The sequence below is a fragment of the Bufo gargarizans genome, chromosome 5 (assembly GCF_014858855.1).
Source record: "Bufo gargarizans isolate SCDJY-AF-19 chromosome 5, ASM1485885v1, whole genome shotgun sequence".
NCBI classification, from domain to species: Eukaryota; Metazoa; Chordata; class Amphibia; order Anura; family Bufonidae; genus Bufo; species Bufo gargarizans.
The window spans coordinates 439,540,207-439,560,959 of NC_058084.1; the positions used below are offsets into that span (position 1 = coordinate 439,540,207).

General features: G+C 43.7%; 1 protein-coding gene across 1 annotated transcript; it reads left to right on the forward strand.

Moving 5' to 3' along the window:
* The first annotated feature begins 4,885 nt into the window (after window positions 1-4,885).
* FOXL3 (forkhead box L3) lies at window positions 4,886-13,910 on the forward strand. Its single transcript, XM_044295569.1, has 3 exons — window positions 4,886-4,992; window positions 6,859-7,027; window positions 13,440-13,910. The coding sequence occupies exons 1-3, from the start codon at window positions 4,886-4,888 to the stop codon at window positions 13,908-13,910; spliced, it is 747 nt and encodes a 248-aa protein (XP_044151504.1).
* The last annotated feature ends 6,843 nt before the right edge of the window (window positions 13,911-20,753 follow it).

The following is a 20,753-nucleotide window of genomic DNA, read 5'->3' on the forward strand; positions in this document are numbered from 1 at the left end:
AGTCAGCAAGGTAACTTGCTACTACAGCCATTCAAAGTTTGCAGCTGTGAGGGACACTGTCAAGATACCCTTCACACTTGGACATGTCTTGGCCAGATATGCTTTAAAGACCCTGTAGCCTGCAGTGGACACTACATCTCCTATTTTTCACTTGAGTAAAGAGAAACGCTTATTCTTCTACCTCGGGCCTGGTTTTCTGACTCCTACACCATATGCCGGCCACTGAACTCTACATGCCCTGGCTTGCACCTATAGAGACAGTGAAGAGACAGTCCCATTTGGCTTGCACCTCCTTTTCCCTTATTTGTCTGGTGCTGCCATTTTTCTTTTTTAGATAGATAGATATTAGCTAGAGATAGATAGATAGATATTAGACAGCCAGAGCAGAGGATTTGAGTGGCAGTGGTCCTCATGACATGTTTAGAGATGAAGCGAATTTCTTAAAAGTTCGATTTGGCTGATTCGCCAAATTTCACCCAAAAATTTGCTTTCTGACTAATTACTTTGTCACGAAGCGCATTTTTTTGTAGCAGTACAATGACAGGGAGCTGCGATAGCATTGTACCCCTCAGATGCCACGTTCATACATGATAGCGGCATCTGAGTGTAAAATTAACAATAAAAAATAATAATTACCGGTAAATCAAACTTACCGCCTCCATTTGCTCGTGACGGGCCTGGCCGCTGCCATCTTCCTTGAAGAACGCAGGCTGAAATCCTGTGCGACGCGAGATTTCACTGCAGTGAAAAGATGGTGCCAGAAGTAAAAGAAGAATAGTCTTTCTTAGGGCCCTTGCACACAACCGTATGCCCTCCGAGATATACGGTCCGTGAGCGGGCCATATGTCCCGGAGCGGCATTGATCGTGTGCACGGGAGCACACAGCATCATAGATTACAATCATGCTGTGCACATCGGGTCGCCCGCAGGACTATTGTCCCGCACTCATATGATCTTATGAGTGCAGGACAATATCACCGCAGGTGATCCGACATGCACAGCATGATTGTAATCTATGATGCTGTCTGTTTGCTCCCGTGCGCACGATCAATGCTCACGGACCGTATATCTCGAAGGGCATACGGTCATGTGCAAGGGCCCTTACTAAATGCAAGATGAGTGCAAAAGTACATCCAGCAGTAGTTTGTACAAAGTAAAATTTCTCTCTCCAGATGATGAGGTATGGTGGCTGATGATGGCGCTCTGAGTATACCGTATTTTTCGCCCTATAAGACGTACCGACCCATAAGACGCACCTAGGTTTAGAGGAGAACAATACAATACAAAAAAAATTTCATTACATCTCAGGTCAGACCAGCAGTCAGACCCCGAATGTTAATCAGACCTCAGCTCACAGCCCCTATCAGACCCCCAATGTTAATAAAATCCCAATCAGACTTCAGATAAGAGTCCCATGCCTCTTATCAGCCCCAATGCCTCTCATCAGCCCCCATATGAGCCCTCATGCCTCTCATCAGCGCCCATATGAGCCCCCATGCCTCTTAGCAGCCCCCATATGCCTCTCATCAGCCCCCATTGCCTCATATCAGACCCTATATACCTCTTATCAGCCCCAATGCCTCTCATCTGCCCCCATATGAGCCCTCATGCCTCTCATCAGCCCCATATGAGCCCCCATGTCTCTTATAAGCCCCCATATGAGCCCCATGCCTCTTAGCAGCCCCCATATGATCCCTCATGTCTCTCATCAGCCCCATATGAGCCCCCATGCCTCTCATCAGCCCCCATATGAGCTTTAATGCCTCTTAGCAGCCCCCATATGAACCCCCATGCCTCTAAGCAGCCCCCATATGAACCCCCATGCCTCTTAGCAGCCCCCATATGAGCCCCCATGCCTCTTAGCAGCCCCCATGCCACAGAGAACTTAAAATAAAAAATACACTTACCTCTCCTGCTCCGGACGCCATCGCTCCTCACCCACAGCGTGATCCTCTTCATCCTGCTGCCGGCTGTGCTGTGATCTGACGCGCACAGTGTGAGGTCACAGAGCGCCCTCACGCTGTGCGCAGCCACAGCCGAGGACCAGGAAGTGGTGAGAACAGAGCCTTCATCGCTTCCTGGTCCTCCGTTCTAAATGAGTGCATTAGTATTCACCCCATAAGACGCAGGGGGGGACATAAGACATTGGGGGAAAGAATGCGTCTTATGGGGCGAAAAATACGGTACTTGTCGGCAAAATTCTCTCTCTCCTGATTCTCTTGCTAACATCTATAAATTGGCAATTGTGGCTGTAAATGTCCACTTGTGAAATGCAGGCTTCCGAGTGTACCAGTCCTGTGGTGATGGGTGTCTAAACACGTTTCCCCTCACCTGCAGCAGAGTCTGTATAGCTGTAGTGCTGATTGTCTTTTTGCTGACTGTAAATGCTGTAACTTATAGATCTACTGGTGCCCTGGGTCCCTGTCTCTCTGGAGCTGGATCTCTAGTCCCTAAGGCCCTTGGAGCAGGAGCAGATATGCAGGCTTCCGAGTGTGCCAGTCCTGTGGTGATGGGTGTCTAAACACGTTTCCCCTCACCTGCAGCAGAGTCTGTATAGCTGTAGTGCTGATTGTCTTTTTGCTGACTGTAAACGCTGTAACTTATAGATCTACTGGTGCCCTGGGTCCCTGTATCTCTGGATCTGGATCTCTAGTCCCTAAGGCCCTTGGAGCAGGAGCAGATGGACGTGCTCCCTTACTCCAGGCTTGCGAAACTAACTCTTTTCTCCTGGCAGGCAACTGGGCCAGCCCACTCCTATCGAGGGGGAGATGGTGGAGTGGTTACCTCTATTTCAAGTGCCACCTGTACGCCATCTGCTGGTGTAACAATGCATGGTATATCAAAAACATTACAAAACATTACATAACAAACCCAATCCTTGCAGATACCCCCAAGTCTGTGGTACTGCAGATATATATTAGATAGTTGGGGAGCTGGATAGATAGATAGATAGATAGATAGATAGATAGTCACTGCTTGAGAAAGATCCCATTGAGCGGATCGAAACATCGCGTGTCTGGTGAATAAAGCTATTTTTCTACTTTTTACTACTTGGATGTGATGTGGAATTTTTTATTTTTATACATTGGAGGTGGATCGCCCCCACAGCCGCTGGCACTCCTACCGTACCCTACAGATAGTTGTGCTGCCCACACCCTTCTACCTGTGCTAGATAGATAGATAGATATAGAGGTGGGAATAAAAGTTTTAACAGGTGCCCTACTCAACGGCGGACATGTGGCATCACCTTACATGTTTACATATACATACAGCAGATATATCCAACACACATACACATAAATACACCATATATACACTACACACACATACCACCAAACTTTTAAAAAGTCTAAGGAGCTAAACTATGGAATGGAAGCAGTCATCTCCAACTGCAGCTACCAGAGCACCGGATGGGGTTTCAGCTGGTAGCACGGTTCTCCGATCTGGCTATAATTTTAACAACTGGATCTGGAGAACCTGAGGGAACTGGCTGAATCTGATGCCTGGATAGATAGATAGATATCAGATAGATAGATAGATAATAGATAGATAGATAGATAATAGATAGGCTCCTAGGACCCCAAGGTACAGTAGTGAAGATCCTCAGACATGTCCCTTGTGCCCTCCTTATAATCTGGTTCTGTTCCAAAGCAGATGTAACCTGTCAGGAGACTTGTCCATTCTACTGCATCCACTATTTCTTTAAGTAAAATCTGTATTTTTCACGATAACCTCCTTTACCAACAAAACAGGAAAAAAAAAAAATCCCTCAACCTACTTCTAAGCATTGTCAGCAGGCCATAACTAAATGACTGCCCGCTTTGTAATGTAAATCAGAGAGCCGTCTAGACAAAGTGATCCCCATCCAAATTTCTCCATGCCTTCCGCCGTGTGCCGCAGCGCCTGCCGCAAAATGCGGCGTGCCAAAAATCTGACTCTACAGGACTTAGTTGACCTTGTGAAATGCTCCAAACCTATACAAAAGCATCACAGCGTACAACGTGTCTCCTCTCTGCGATGGTTGGCACAGATCTTGGAAAGTGGACACTTTTGCCCTGTCGTCTCCCACTCGCCTATTTTAGCTCCTTATGGGTCCGGAGAAGCCATTTACGTGATGCATGCAATAAAAATAACCACAGCGACGAGAAGAGCGAGTCCCCTCGCATTGTTACAATTTTGGGATGCGGAGTCGGAAGGCTATTATGACTAATTCATCCTTGAGATCAAAGCCCACACACAGGCAGCTCAGCGGCCTGCAGCTATTTTCCTTTAACTCCGCTTCTTGACAGAGGTCCTTCATATCTACAGCTCTGTTCCCTTTTGAAAAAATATTGCTTCCTTCTTATTAAAAGAAATGGAATCGCCTATCTATAGCGGGCCGGGAAAAATCAGAGCTTTTGAGTGTTGGCGGCTGACGTGGGTACCTGCGAAGGATGGTCCCGTCTTTAATAAAGTCTACAAAAATAGTGCCTTTCATGTACGTATTTGCCAAGATCACATTTGTTTGCTTGCATAGAGGAAAACAATATTTATCCCCCCCCCCCCACCTCCATCATTTGTGTCTGCATCAGGACCACCCAAATAGCAGCATTCAAAGTCAAAGAGTTCAAAGGTTCACCATAGACCCAACCAATTTAATCAAGATTTTCCTTGCCTTTCTTATAACCAGATTGGATGCAAAACAAAATATCCCAAGAGACGAGCTGTCTAGGAGTCTAGGAATTTCAAGAGAACAACCTCACACTCATGTCAGAGGGAGGGGAGTACATTGGGAGACCAGAGCTCAGTAGAGCATCCCCCCCCCCCTCCCTTACAGGAGCTGGAACAAACAGAACCCAGCACAAATACAGAAGCCACATTACAGCCATATTCAGGGACCTGCACTATGTTCGACCATACTCAGTACCCCTATAATTGCTTTAACTATGATGGAGATGAGTATCCGACCTGCAGCTCCGACGAGGAAAAGAAGTGCACCAGGCCGGCCTATAGGTAAGCAGTTTTAGTTTTTTTTTAGTTTTTTTCTAATAGTTTTGCAAGTAGTTGTTCTTTTTAGCCGTCAAGTCTTCTAAAAATGAATTAGAAATTACAGGAAAGCTGAACTAATCTCTTATCTATGGGGATATAATAGTCATAGAAACAATAAGATCTTAGTTTATAGAATATCTAAAATAATATATTATTAGATTATTAACATATTAATATTAAACATTATTTAATAATACTTTATGTATAATTAGCAAACATGAATGATTATAATAATAGAAACAAGAGATTTGTTTATAGTGGCTTATAGAATATCTAAAATAACATATCATCATTATTATTAGTTATTATTTAATCATAATTTATGTCTAATAAGAAACCATTAATAAAAGCAAAATAGTAATTGTAATAATAGAAACAATAAGATGTTCATTTATGGTGGTTTACAGAATACTTCAAATATTATTTAATAATCAATTTATTATTAATATTATTTTATTTAATAATAATTAATAATAATCATCATCATGAAATATTCATTTATTGTGGCTCATAGAATAGCTAAAATGTTAATAATAATAATAATCATCATCATCTATGTATGGTAACAAAACATTTATAAAAACGACATAATTAATATAATATATTTAATATAATAATATATTTTCTGAGATATAATCATAATAATAAAGCAATAATAAAAGTCATATATAGTGGCCTATAGAACACCTCAAAGAACTTACAATCTTAATTAATAATAAAACTTTAGTATTATCATTAATTAAAAATCCTATTAATCGCAATATTTTAGAGTTAAGGTTCTCAGCTTGCGGCACATGTTCCCCAAGGAGTACATGTCGTGTATTTAGGGGGGGCTCACACTGTCCTCGTGCTGTACTTTTGATGTGCAGTACAGTGTATGATCAGAACTGTCATATTACTTTGACGTAATTTATTTGAGTTGGCTTAGGGATGATGAGAAACATGGATCTAACCTGTAGAACATAGATAATCTCGGTGTACTATATAAATGCTACTAATAATAATAACTAGTAATAAACTGAAAAAAAAGTAAGTGACTAAAAATAATACAAAAAATACTAATAAAACAAAACTAATATGGATATATAATTATTTGAATGTATAGTGACCTATGAAACTTCATATAATTTACAATATAGAAATAAGATGAAAACTACAAATACTATTAATAATAATAATAATAATAATAAAGCAATGTTTTCCTATATTTCACATATAATTCTGTACAAATGACATTTTACTTCAACATCCACTGCAGACCTAATCTCACTCCATCTATAGATCACGCAGATCACGCAGTGCAGTTCCACAACATTGTTTTACAATTGTTGATGATTTGTTTTGACTGTATTTTTCATCCACGTCCGATCACTTCAATGGGTCCACAAAAGATGCAGAGAGCGCATCCGCATCCGTAGGTCCGTTCCGTGGCATTCACAAAAATATAGAACATGTCCTATTCTTGTTCGCTTTATGGACAAGGACAGGACCGTTCTATTCTGGCCCCCGACGTTCCGCAAAATGGACCGCAGAAACGGCTACAGCACTTTTTTGGTGTTGGATGCTGCAGAGCTGACACTGTCATTTGTCGGCGACTACTGTCATTCTTTATGAGTTTGCTTCAAGTCCTATACTAGCCAAATGACAAACTTAACTCTGCACCATCTTATAATATTACATCTCCACCGTAGGTTTAAACTCTCCGTAATGAAAGGTCCTAATCTCTGAAGGCTCATGCTGGGAGTTATAGTTCCTCCTCGGCAGGAGAGCTCCAGGTCCCATATACCGTTCCTGAATGACAGTACAGTCTGTGTCATCTATTTCTTTCAGCTACATTGCACTGATTGCCATGGCCATCCAGCAGAGTCCGGACAGCAAAGTCACCCTGTCTGGTATCTATGACTTTATCATGAAGAAATTCCCTTACTACAGATCCAACCAAAGGGCTTGGCAAAACTCCATAAGGCACAACCTGTCGCTCAACAGCTGTTTTGTTAAGGTAAGAAGGAGCTGAATTTGTCAGATGTAGCAGAGCTGATTTCCTCATCAGGCACATTCACACTTCGGTTATTTCCATCTGTTAGGGTCCATTCACACGTCTGCAAAATGGGTCCGGATCCATTCCGCAACTTTGCGGAATGGATCCGGACCCATTCATTTCAATGGGGCCTCAAAAGATGCGGACAGCACACATATGATCTTATGAGTGCAGGACAATAGCCCTGCGGGCGGCCCGATGAGCGCAGTATCATAGTAACCTTTGATGCTGTGCGCGCCATGTATGCCACTCACGGACCGTATGTCTTGGAGGTCGTATGCATGAGCCCTAACTGATGGAAATAACTGACGAAATAACTGGTGTGAACTTGGCTTAAGCGTGCTATATGTAGTTATCCCACTGCACAAGCAATGCAGCTCTAGAGCTAGAGAGAACCCGTCCCCGCTCCTGACATGTCTGTTTTAGTAACTACTTGCATTCCCCATGTTATAAGAATTCTGCAGCATCTGGTCCTATAACTCTGTGTTGTGCTGTTCCTCTATTATTCCTACTACTAGACAGTTATCAGCGAATTGCCAACAGGCTATTACAAGTTTGGGCAGGTCGGCTCCATGCACACTGACAGCACTAAATGGATAGTGTCAGACTGTGCAGGGACTTACCCCCAACTGGAAACACCCTGTTGGCAACTTGTTCATAATTATCTAGTATGAATAATAGAGGAACAGCAGAACATGGAGTCATAAGAATAGATGCCCAAAGAGACATGTCAGGAGAGGTGACAGTTCCTCTTTATATGACTTATTCGGCTCTGCTACATCTCTATAATGCATTGCATTATACGGAAGGGGAAATAGATAACAGACTTATATTATGTACTTTAGACATGTATTGCCCCTTTTTTTAGCAGCAGCAGTAAGCATTACACAGTACTGTGCCCCAACTGTGCCAGAACAGTGTAATGCACTTTATCTGAAGTTTCTTAAAAGTTGTTTTCATCAGGACACAGTTCACACTAAGGCTCCATTCACACGTCCGCAGAATTTGTCCGCATCCGTTCCGCAATTTTGCGGAACGGGTGCGGACCCATTCATTCTCTATGGGGACGGAATGGATGCTGTCTGCATCCGCAATTGCGGAGCGCGTCCCCGATCTTCAGCTCCGCAAAAGATAGAACATGTCCTATTCTTATGGGGGTGGCAGGCTGGTGTGTTGCGGACCCGCAATTTGCGGGTCCGCAACACATCACGGATGTGTGAATGGAGCCTTACCAATTTTCCTCGAGAACAACAGATTTGTCAGTAACCAGGCTTTGTGTGCCCTTTTTTTTTATGGGCAAAGTACCCGTGAAAGTCACACTTCCAAGCTCATCTCATTACGTGAAGCACCTCCTGCCGCTCCTGCCAATTAGTTATTGAAGACGCCGTTAATGTGGGATTTCCGGTAATCAAGACATTGACGCAGGGTTTCCAATGCTGTCTTTTTGAGCCAAAACCAGGAGTGGACATGCTGCAACTGCGACGCGACAGTTGCACAAAAATCCAACTTGGATGGAATTTGTACAACTGTGGCATCGCAGCCGCTGCATGTCGGAGTGTTGCAGTGCGACACCATTGATTATCATTACAAAAACATTTGCGCGACACATGTCACAGTGTAGCCTAACCCTTCTCCCAGGTTGAGCAAATCTTGTGCAGCACAGGTGGCGGTGATGGTGCAGCTGGACAGGACAGGTGCAGCAGAGTTGTACAGCTGATGCAGAAGAACAGCATGCTGGAGACCAGAATAAGGCCTCTTTCACACAAACGTAAGGGCTCTGTGCCCGTCCTGCGGCAGGGGCACCCGTATGCGGATCGCAGCCCCATTCACTTGAATGGGGTCCGCGATCCATCCGTTCCGTAAAAAGATAGAACAAGTTCTATCTTTTTGCGGAACGGAACACCACAGAAGCACCCCGTAGTGCTTCCGTGGGGTTCCGTTTCCTTGCTTTCGTTCCGCACTGCATCTCTGGATTTGCGGACCCATTCAAGTGAATGGGTCCACATCCGTGATGCGTAATGCACACAGCTGGTGACTTGTTTATTGAGGAACCGCCAGTATGCGGTCCGCAGCACAGGCACGGAGCCCTTACGTTCATGTGAAAGAGGTCTAATAGCTGAGTTGATGATGCAACAGAAAATAAGATATAGCGGCGGCGATAATGTAGCAGAAATGAAGATGTAGCGGAGTTGATGATGTAGCGGAACTGAAAATATAGCAAATCCAATGGTATAGCAGACCTGAGTGTGTAGCAGAGCTGATGGTGTAACGGAACTGAAGCTGTAGTAGAAATGCCTGTGTAACAAAACATAAGATGTAGCAGAGCTGATAATGCAGCAAAACTTGTTATGTATCAGACTAAATAATGTAGCAAACTTGAGATGAAATGGAACTGACGGTGCAGCAAAACTTGACATGTAGCGAAGTTGATAACGTAACGAAACCTGAGATGAAGCAGAGTTGATAATGTAAACAACTTGAGATGAAACAGAGCTGAACCCATCATAGTGTGGAAGGAGAAGGCGCAATACTGTAACACCAGAACTAATCCGAATAGTCAGACAAAGCCCCGCCACCCAGGCTGCCTTCAATAGTGGACTGACATCATTACTAAGGCAAAGGAGAAGAGACAGAGCCGGGCCTAGGAGGGGGAATAGGCAGCATGTGGCTCTGAATGGGGGGGACAGGTGAGTACCAGACTCACTTACTGTTTCTGACAACTGTATTCATAAAGGGAGGTCCTCTGGTCAAGTTCGTCATCTCTTGGCCGGAGTGGAGAGCAATTACAAAGAGCCCCGGCCGTGTATATGAACAGTGTATAATTTGATGGAAAATTTAATCAAGCCAGCAAAGTAGGCAATATGGAGAATCACAATACATTAGTAAGTGCTTTGTATTTGCTTTGTCCTCACAATAAATGCCATTTGCTGAAGTGAGACAACCCCTTTAAGGCTAAACCTAAGGGTCTTGTCCTGGCGGCTCCCTGGCTTTCACCCTTTAACCCCTATACGGGGATTTTGTCTTTGCTGCAGGGAACACACCAGGTTGCTACCTCTTGGAGTAGTCTCCATGTGGCTGGCTGCTGACCCACGGAGATCAGAGACACAGGTGCGTGGCACCGAGGGATCAAGTAAACTCGTAGTCAGAAACAAGCTGAGGTCAGGGCAGTCAGAGTTGGAGGGGACACATGAAACAGCTCAAAGGTCAGGGCAGGTGACAGTGTGGCAAACAGGTACAGGTCAGGTCATACAGCAGAGAGTCAGAATCCAGGGATCAGGCAGAAATTGGTACATAGGAAGACAAACAGATTATAGCATTTTTACAGGCTTTGACAAGTTAGAGAGAAATAGCAAGACCTGTGCAGAGGAATGAGAGAAGCAGCAGAGCTTATATAGGCCAGGTTGGTAGGCAGTTAGAATCAGCCTAGCAGCAGCACACAGAGCATGAGGAGGTTAACCCTAGCAGTACTGCAACAGAGGAGGGATACAATGAACAATAGCCCTAATTCACACAGGAAACGGGCACCTGTGCGCACAAGACAGCAACGGCCATGAACCGCCATTGTAACATTGTTAAGGGACCCTTCTTTCAAGTAGGGATTGCCCAAAGCAGAGAGGCCCCTTTAACATCAATAGAACTGTAATGTACATGTGCAATACCACAGAAGGGGCTATCTGCAATTGTTTATTATGGATTGTTATGTAATGACACATTATGTGTATCTGCCTTGTGCTTCAGGAATCATACGGTGTGGTTGGCATTAGGAATGGAACTTACCATTCCATTCCTTTCCTCTTCCTGCCAGGACGCGGGAGTTCTGGGGAGAGTTAGCTTGGCAAGCCTGGAGTGAGGGAGCAGGTTCATCTGCTCCCGCTCCATGGGCCTTGGGACAGCTCATCTGTGAGGACTTCTACTCCAGGGAGACTACAGAGTCCCAGGCCACCAGATCTGCAAGCTACAGCATATAAAGACAGCATTATGATCAGCACTACAGATATACAGACTCTGCTGCAGGCAAGGGGCTAACAAGTTAAGACACCCATCACAGTTCAGCGCAGGCACATGCAAACGCCTGCATTACGCAAGTGGACACCTATAGCCACAAGTGCCAGACATTGCACGATGCACAGACGACAGCTGGATGTACTGTAATTCAACCTCTGCACTCAGTAAAGAAAGGCGTTTTTATGTCCTCCTACCGTATGTCTGCCTGATTCCTGCACCCCACCTTTTCACTGCACCGAACCGCAAGGAGCGACGGCCTGAGGGAGTATACTGTCACATATCATAGGGTCACCACCACGCCCATCCTCTTTACCTGCTCCTCAGGGGCTCGGTGCACATGCTTAGCATGTCTATATCTTGACGTTTCTATATCTATGTACTGTATAGCTCTATATGTTGACAGTGCTTGCATTGAAATCAATCAACAGTAATTCACAATAATTAATGAGTATACTGTCAACTTTAACGGAAATGCTTTTGAAGTTTTTGGGAATTTAATATCATGTTGTCCTATCCTCAGAATAGGTCATCAATATCTGTTAGGGTTTGACTCCCGGAACCCCATCTGATGAACTGTTTGAAGCAGCTGCTAATTAATATGTAACTGGTTATTATTTATTACCAGTTGGGGATTTGTCCCTGCACAGGCTGACATTATCCCGTCAGTGCTGACAGTGTCAGTCTGTGCAGGGACACCCCCCCAACTGGTAACACCTAGTTGCAGACCAATGAATAAACATCTAGTTGAAATAACTGAGGAACAGAACAACATGTTATACGAAAAGATGGTGCAGAATTGTTATTACATGGCAAATAACATTTTATACTGATGGCACAATGGGGGTCAAATATATATATATATATATATATAATATATATATATATATACTGGGGGCACTGTGGGGGACATTATATATACTGAGGGCACTGCAGGGGCTGGGATTAGTGATGAGCGAAGTATTTAAAAATTAGTTTTGGCTGCTTCGCCAAATTTTACAATAAAATTAAAGTAAAAAGTAAAAAATTGCAGTACTTTTTCACGAAGTGCATTTCTTTGTAGGTAGCGGGTGCAATGACAGGGAACGACGATTGCTCTGCTCCCCATCCTTGTACCCCTCAGATGCCACGTTCATACATTTCATACATGATTGCGGCATCTGATATTAATAACAGAGTGTAAAATAAAATGAAATAAAATACTTACCTGATCCATTTGCTCACGACGGGCCTCTCGCCGCCATCTTGCTTGAAGGCCTGGAGCGAAATCTCACGCAGCCCGAGATGACGTCATCATGGCAGCCGGCGCAGTGACCGAATATGTCACCGCGCACGGGATTTTGGTCAAAATCTTAAAGCAAGATGGCGGCGGCTTGCCCATCGCAAGAAAATGGGGGGGCGGGTGGTTGAGTCCACTTTATTTTGAGCTGTAGCTGCGCTCAGTTTGCATCAGTTTGTGTCACTTCTGTCGGGTTTCTGTTATTTTTGATGAAAGAAAAAGTAAAGCAGGCAAGACTTTCTCCCTTTAAAAATAGCAGAAACCTGGCAGAAGTGACACAAACTGAGCATAACTGTGAACTCCGCATTGACTTGAATGGGTCGGCGACCATGTCCTATGTATTGCGATGCAGAGACATGGGCACAAAAGGGCTTCTGTGTGTTTCCGTGGGCTTCAGGTCCATGCCTCTGACTACGCAAAAGATAGGACATGTCTTGAGGATCGCGGACACATTCAATGTCAATGGGTCTGCAACGCGGTGTGGAGTTCAGATGGCTGGTGCCCATGTTTTGCAGTCCACAACACGGACATGGCGGTTATATGGTCTGTTCTTCTGACAAACCAGAAGAATGAAAAGTCCAGGGGTGAATACAGCCTTAAGACTTGTTGATACGAATGTAAGGGCTCTGTGCCCATGCTGTGGACCGCAAATTGCGGTCCGCAATGCACGGTTACCAACGGTGGGGCAGCCGCATGTGGATCGCAGACCCATTCACTTGTTCTATCTTTTTGTGGAACGGAAGCACGGAACAGGAACACCACAGAAGCACTCCGTAGTGCTTTTGTGGGGTTCCGTTCTGTGCTTCCGTTCCGCACCGCATCTTCAGATTTGCGGACCTATTCAAGTGATGCGGAATGCACACGGCTGGTGACCCGTGAATTGTGGAACCGCCGTATGCGGCCCGCAGCACAGGGACGGAGCCCTTGCGTTCGTGTGAACGAGGTCTTATACTGTGGTTGTATCTCACAGGGGTAACATTTCTAGATGACATCAAACAGTTGGGTTTTGGAAGTTTATTTGCTTTTGTAGATTTGGACTCATATGGTTTATTCATATGCCGAATTCTGACAGCATCTTCTCTGTGCCCACAGGTTCCACGAACAGAAGGGAATGACAAAGGGAAGGGAAACTATTGGTCTTTTGCTTCGGGGTGCGAGTCGATGCTTGACCTTTTTGAAAACGGGAATTATAAAAGAAGAAGAAGGAGACGAAATATGAAAAAATCTCAGAAAGACAGAAGACAAAGCCTGACTAAAAAACATCATTCTGGAGAATTTACCTTGATGGGATCTTCAGAACAAACAGCCCCCAGCCAAGAAAACAGAACTGAACCAAGAACCAGACCGGTGGACTCTCACATTATGTTCTCCAGCAACATCTCCACCAGACAGAGTCAACCGAGCTCAGGCCTTGGAAAAACAGAAGAGATCAAATTTAGTATTGATTATATTTTATCATCTCCAGGCCCTTTACCGATTCTGAGACCCCAACATAATATTCTTGAAAACAAATTCCATATTTTGGACTCTCATTCGAGGAACCTTCACCTCTGGAATCTATGACGTTTAACACGTGAAATCTTCATCTTAGCGTTTTGTCTTTAGTGATTTCAAGTCATATTTGGCACTGAACACTTTAATAACGCCATCTGGTTTATTGGGTCAGTTAGATGTACATTTTGGATTGAAGTAGAAAATAGTATAAAAAAGGAATAAAAAGGGCTATGAATAATTAAAGGAATATTCTCATATTCTCATCCCAGACATTGATGGCATATTGGAAATATATGCCAGAATGGATAGGTGCGGGTCCCACCTCTAGGAGCTGCTCCTATCTCCAGAATCGGTCCCTCAAAGTGAAAGAGAGTTTCCCGTGCAAGTGCAGCCACCCTTTATTGACCACTATGGAAGGTCCAAAATTATTTCCAGCAGTCCCACAGCGGTGAATATAGAGGTAGTCGTGCATGCGCAGTGATCTCTACATCCGCGTCTATGGGACATACTAAAATAGCCAAACGCACTCGTTCAGCTATTTTTGGAAGTCCCATAGCAGTAAACGTAGAGAACATTGCACATGCACGGCCACCTCTCCATTCACCGATGTAGGACTGCCGAAAATAGCTGAACCTGCATTTGGCTATTTTTGGACCTACCATAGCTGTCAATTGAGGGTGACAGCGCATGTGTGGTACATTCTCATTCACTTTGGAGGCCCCGTTCTGAAGATAGGAGCAGCTCTTAGAGATGGGACCTGCACCTATCTGACATTGATGTCCTATCCTAGCAATATGCCACCAATGTTTGAGATGGCTTTAACCCTTTAAGCACTAAAATAAAAAAAATAAAAAAATTGTAGCTTATTTCCGAGCTCTGTCGGAAAACATGGGTGCATAGGCACCTATTTTAGTAGAACCAGGTTCTCATCTTCATAAGCTCTACTTCCCATTGAACTTCTGACCCGTTTTACTCTTTGCTGCTTCGTTGGAAGCCCAAACTATATGGCTTCCAATGTTCTGAGGGTTGTTGCTTTAGCTATGTTATCATAAGGTCAGGTTCACACTGAGCGGCTGAATGTAGATTTCACGCAGTGGGTTTTTTAACATTTATTTTAATGCAAAACAAGAAGTGGATCTTAAAGGGAGCTGTGATAGGACACTCATTGGGGTACATAGGGTTTTAGGCAAAGCTAGAGGGGTTGGAGTAGAAGCCGTGCCATCTGGCAGGCAGGAAGACATCAGTATTATAAATGTTGCATGGTTGATGGAGGCCCGGTTAAAAATGTTGAATTGTGCCGGATGGGAAAATACAAACACTGAACGCCATCGCAGACATAATGGATTGAACTTGTTTAACCCTGAACAGATCCTAACGCATTCTGTATTGCTGGTGTGAATGAGGCCTTACACTTTTACACTATAAAACTCCGTCCATACATTTCCTTATTTATTCGTACATAACTAATGTCTAGTCTGATTCCCATAGAGACGTAAAATCTGAATTAAGTTATTAAATACATTATTATACAGACATCTATTTTTCTAGCTTATTATTTTAAATAAAAGGATGTGCTAATATAATGTAGGCAGCATGTGAGGCCGGACGTCAGTGTCTGATGTCAGATATAGGTGTTCCAGTACTTTGTATGTCTTACTATGTAAATATACTGTGTTGTAACCTTATTATGACTTTAATTTTAAAAAAGTGTCCGTCCCCCCCTTTCCCTTCCAACCGTAAAAATGAAATAAAAATCACCAGTAAATATAATTATTAGCTCGTCTTCTTCTGCCGTTAAGAGTCACAGCCATAATGGCTTCCTGGATTGTCATCCATGTTAATATATCCTTGCCCACAGATCAATGCCCAAATAAGCAGATTTTCTGTGCAGGATTTTAGGAAAGTTGGTGTCATGCTGCCTTTCAGTAAAAACGAAAGAAGCACTCTCACAATAGTTAGAAAGATACATGATGTAAACTGTAGTGATAGGAATCTTCTTACCAGTGACTGTATTTGTGAGTTATAACCTCCCTTCCGATCCTCAACTGTGTCATGTGACCAGCACTCTGACTTTCCAAATAACACAGCATCTTATGTGTGGACAGGAGGCCGGTTTCTCTATGTATTCCTATGGGAGCCTCAATGTCAGTCTCATAGGAATGAATACAGAAGTACCTGACTTCCTGTCCTGTGTCAGTTGGAGATCAGAGTGTTGGTCACATGACACAGCTGAGGATCAGTAGGGAGGTTATTTATTTATTTATGTTATGCACTTATATAGCGCTAACATATTTCGCAGCGCTTTACAAACATTAGCATGATGCTGTCACAATCTAAGTATGTCATCAGTATGTCTTTGGAGTGAATAAAAATATTTGTGGGAGTGCTACTTTAAAGGGCATCTGTCAGCAGTTTTGTACCCATGAACTGGCTGACATGTTACATGTGCACTTGGCAGCTGAAGGCATCTGTGTTGGTCCCATGTTCATATGTGTCCGCATTGCTGAGAAAAATGATGTTTTAATATATGCAAATAAGCCTCTAAGAGCAACAGGGGCGTTGCCGTTACACCTACAGGCTCTTTGCTACTGCCGAGATCTCTGCACTTTGATTGACAGGACCAGGCAGGGAAAACATCATCACTCATGGCCTTGTCAATCAAAGTAGAGAGGGCGCGGCAGTTAGAGACAGAGGAGCCTTTAGGAGTAATGGCAACTCCCCTGTTGTTCCGAGAGGCTCATTTGCATCTATTAAAACATAATTTTTCTCAGCAATGTGGGCACATATGAACATGGGACCAACACAGATGTCTTCAGCTGCCAAGCGCACTTGTAACAGGTCAGCCAGTGTCATAGGGACAAATCTTCTGACAGATGCCCTTTAAGGGTGAATTCTGATTTCAACCAATAAAGGTTATTCTTTTATTCTATTTATTTTGAAAAGGTAGACCATTTTCCAAATTAATTTCCATATCAATTCCTTTCACTTGTTTCAAAATATCTGCTTGCTGTCAATTAATAGGAACCTTCCTTGGTTACTTCCAGTCTATATTATGTGACTGTGTCACACAATGCACTTCTGATAAGTGTTCTGGGACATTAAGATGTTGACAGTAGGGATAACTGAGGGACACATGTTTACAGGTGATGTTAGCTGTACACAGGGGTGCACCTAGCCTTTCTGCTGCCTGAGGCGAAAATTGAAAAAGCGCCCCCCCCATACCAAATTCTCAACCTAAACCCTTCCCTCCTAACATTACATATATCACTACAGAACATACAGGGTAATACAGCGCCACATACCTCTTACATCCAGTGACGTCTCTTTGATGTAGATGTTCTCTTTCCTCATCTTCTCCTTTCAGACCTTCAGACCAGACCACCATTTTTTAGCTATTTCTCGTCTCTGCAGTTTGACAAAAAAAAGTCTTAGTTTACTACTTTTCCATCATCCTCCCATCTTCTGGACAAATCATCCTACCACCCAAAATACTGTGCTCACTGTGCTCCTCAATATTATACTGCAGAAACAGCTAAACCCCCTGATAATACTAGTACCATGCAGATAGTGCCCTTCAATAATTATTGGCACACAGTGCCCTAAAATAACTGCACCCAGCAAATAGTGCCCCTGACACTAATAGTGTAAACATAACGTCCCCCCCCAGAAATTGTGGTGATACTGTGCCAAGGTGCCCCCACAGTAATTTTGCTCCCAAAAGTCCCACCAATATTAATAATTATCTGCTAGAGCACACATGGTATTAATAGTGCTCCTACAGTGCCCCCAACATGTCCCCACTGTGCCCCTGAAGTAATAATGCCCGCTAGTGCCCATACTAGTAATTATGTTCCCCATAGACCCCTAGTAGTAATAAAGCCCATCTTAATGCCCCCCAGTAATAATAATTCTCCTTATAATGTGACAGTGCAAAAAATACCCCCTTTTAATGCCCCCAGTTGAGCTAATGTCCCCATAGTGCCCCCATAATGTGCCAGTATAAAATATAAAATACCCCTATATAGTGCCCCCAGTAAATACCCCCATAGTGCTCCTCTCCCTTCTTCCTCCTAGTGCCCCCCATAATGTACCAGTATAGAATGCCCCTATATAGCTCAGTGTCCCCCATAATTTGCAAGTATAAAATACCCCTTCTTAGTGCCCCCCGTAGATGACCCCATAATACTCCTCTCCCTCCTTCCCCATAGTACCCACCATAATGTGTCCCAGTATAAAATGCCCCTATACAGAGCCCCCCCATATAAAATACCCCTTCTTTGTGGCCTCAGTAGATGCCCCCATAGTGCCACCCAATAATTTGCCAGTAAAAAATGCCCCCATGAATGCCCCCCAATAGTGATGAGCGTCAGGAGCAATATTCGAATTTGCGATATTTTGCGAATATTTGTGCGAATATTTATCATATATTCACGAATCGAGAATTCCCGATTATTTTCTTGATTGCGAAAATCGGCAATGTAATATGCGCGCATTGCGCGCGCAATACAGGCGTAGGTCACTTTTGCTACATTTTTCAAGCTTTTAGAAGTTTCCTGAGGCTGGAGAAAATGGTTGGCACGGAAGAACATTACAATAGCTTTATATGCAGATAGAGTGCTCCAATATCTTCGCAATTGCGCAAATCTGTAATTAATGATGCGCATATTTTGCCGCAATACGGGCAACTTTACATTTTAGCAGGTCTGACTACATATTACTGATTAGTGCACTAAGTATTGTTGTGGACTTGTGACATCACAGCACTATGTCTGTAGCATGTCTGTATGGACAGCAGAACCTATTACACTGCCTAACACCCTGCACTGGAACCTCTCAGCTCCACTATATAAGGATATAACCTACACTGACTATCTCCCACTAACTATCTGTATTATATATATGAGCTAACTAACTATCTAATGTAAAGCACAGAGCACAGCAATGACACTGCTGTCTCTCTTAGAACTCCATAAAACTACAGAAAATGGCTTCTGGGGAGGTTCTTATATAGTTAGGGGTAGGCAACTTTCCTATTGGTTGCTAGGGATGTTACTAAGCTCAGACAAAGACATTGCAGCCTTCTCATTGGCCCACAAGGAAAAGGGGAGGTCACTGATGAAAAAAAATCTAGAATATTTGGGAATACGAATATATAGCACTATATTCTAAATCTTTGTGAATTCTCGAAGTGGCGATATTCCTGATGAAAATTCGCTATTTGAATATTCGCGCCCAACACTACCCCCGAATAATGTGCCAGTAAGAAGTGCCCCCATAGATGCCCCCCAATCATGTGCCAGTAAGAAGTGCCCTCCCATAGATGCCCCCCAATCATTTGCCAGTAAAAGGTGCCCCCGCAGTGCCCCCATAGCGCTCCTCTCCTGTATTGTACCATATAAAAAAAATAAACACACATACTTACCTCCATCAGGCTGGCAGCGATGCGATGCAGGCCTCTTCCGGCCTGTGTCCCGAGCTGTACGGCTCAGACGGCGCAATGACGTCATCGTGCCGCCTGCCCTGGCCTCTGATAGGCTGCAGGCCTAGTGCCTTCAGCCTATCAGAGGAACAGGGAAGGGAGACGCCTCTTCCCTGCCCCGCCGCACCATTTATTTGTATCGCTGTGCTGAGGACAGCGATACAGATGACTATGGAGATGAGCGCTTCCACAATGTAAGTGCTCATCTCCCTGTGCCCTGCCACCCCCCCCCCACTTGTCACCAGGGCCGCGCCGCCTGAGGTGATCGCCTCACCTTGCCTAATTGGCGGTGCGGCCCTGGCTGTACGTACTGTAATGTATGCTTATTACCTCCTACATATGTCTTACGTCTTTCTTGTGGATGTCTACGTCATTGCTGGTATTATACAGAAGCGCTGCATGATCTGAATGTATTACATATTCTCTGCGTTGCAGTCATGGCTGCGTTATTAGTTAAATTCACAATTCATTCTCAAAAATTTTTAAAAAAAATCCTAAATTTCATTGGCAAATACAAGTCCCTGGAAGAGATTTATCAAAACTGGTGTAAGGTAGAACTGGCTTAGTTGCCCATAGCAACCAATCAGATTCCACCTTTCATTTTCCAAAGAAGCTCTGAAAGGTGGAATCTGATTGGTTGCTATGGGCACCTAAGCCAGATCTACCTTACACCAGTTTTGATAAATCTCCCCCATTCAGTTTTCCACTTCTGATAAGGATTCTATTGAACCATTTCTTATTTACACGGGGGTCATTAGCTCCTAGAGGGTGGTCACCCAGCTTTCCTAATGTCCAGAAAAAACCATGTGGATCACTGTATAACTACTGTATATGTTGGGTGTAGGTCCGACCTACCTATTCTCCTACACACCAGCACTGCTGGCCAATTGCAGGGACATTAAAATATATTTACAGCTCTTTTTTAAAGGAAAGTGGTCTGACCCAATCAAAAATCACATTATTACTGCTGCGGCCTACGTAGCCCTAGTCGTTAAATAGCACTTGTCAGCAGGGTCAACTCTATTAAATCCTGCTGATTAAAATTAAATCTGTCTTTTGAAAACTAGTTGTGGTTGACTTTTATTCTTGATGGAGGGGTTCAGTGCATGTATTATTTTAATCCGCAGGAGAAACACTGCCAGTGCTTTAGTGGGGTTGATCCTGCTGATTTCCACTTAAAGAGGTTGTATTCACTTAGAAGAAAGAGTATTTTTTTTTTTTTTTTTTAAATAGCTACAACCTTGGTCATAGCTGTGTCTAGTGTTTCAGTATCGAATTTTAATTTAACTAAGCTGCAGTACCAGGCACGGCCCATAGATAAAAGTGGCGCTGTTCCTGGTAAAAAAAAATTGATCCTGTTTTTCTAATGTTATGCAGCCTCTTTATAGGTGCTCTCTATATCCTGTTGAATTATACCACCCTAAATTCATGTT

Bases quoted from the DNA above. Each gene is read 5' to 3' on its own strand.
- FOXL3 (XM_044295569.1), top strand. From the start codon at position 4,886: ATGTTCGACCATACTCAGTACCCCTATAATTGCTTTAACTATGATGGA. The intron at 4,993-6,858 runs GTAAGCAGTTTT...TATTTCTTTCAG, and splicing joins TGCACCAGGCCGGCCTATAG to CTACATTGCACTGATTGCCA. The intron at 7,028-13,439 runs GTAAGAAGGAGC...CTGTGCCCACAG, and splicing joins TCAACAGCTGTTTTGTTAAG to GTTCCACGAACAGAAGGGAA.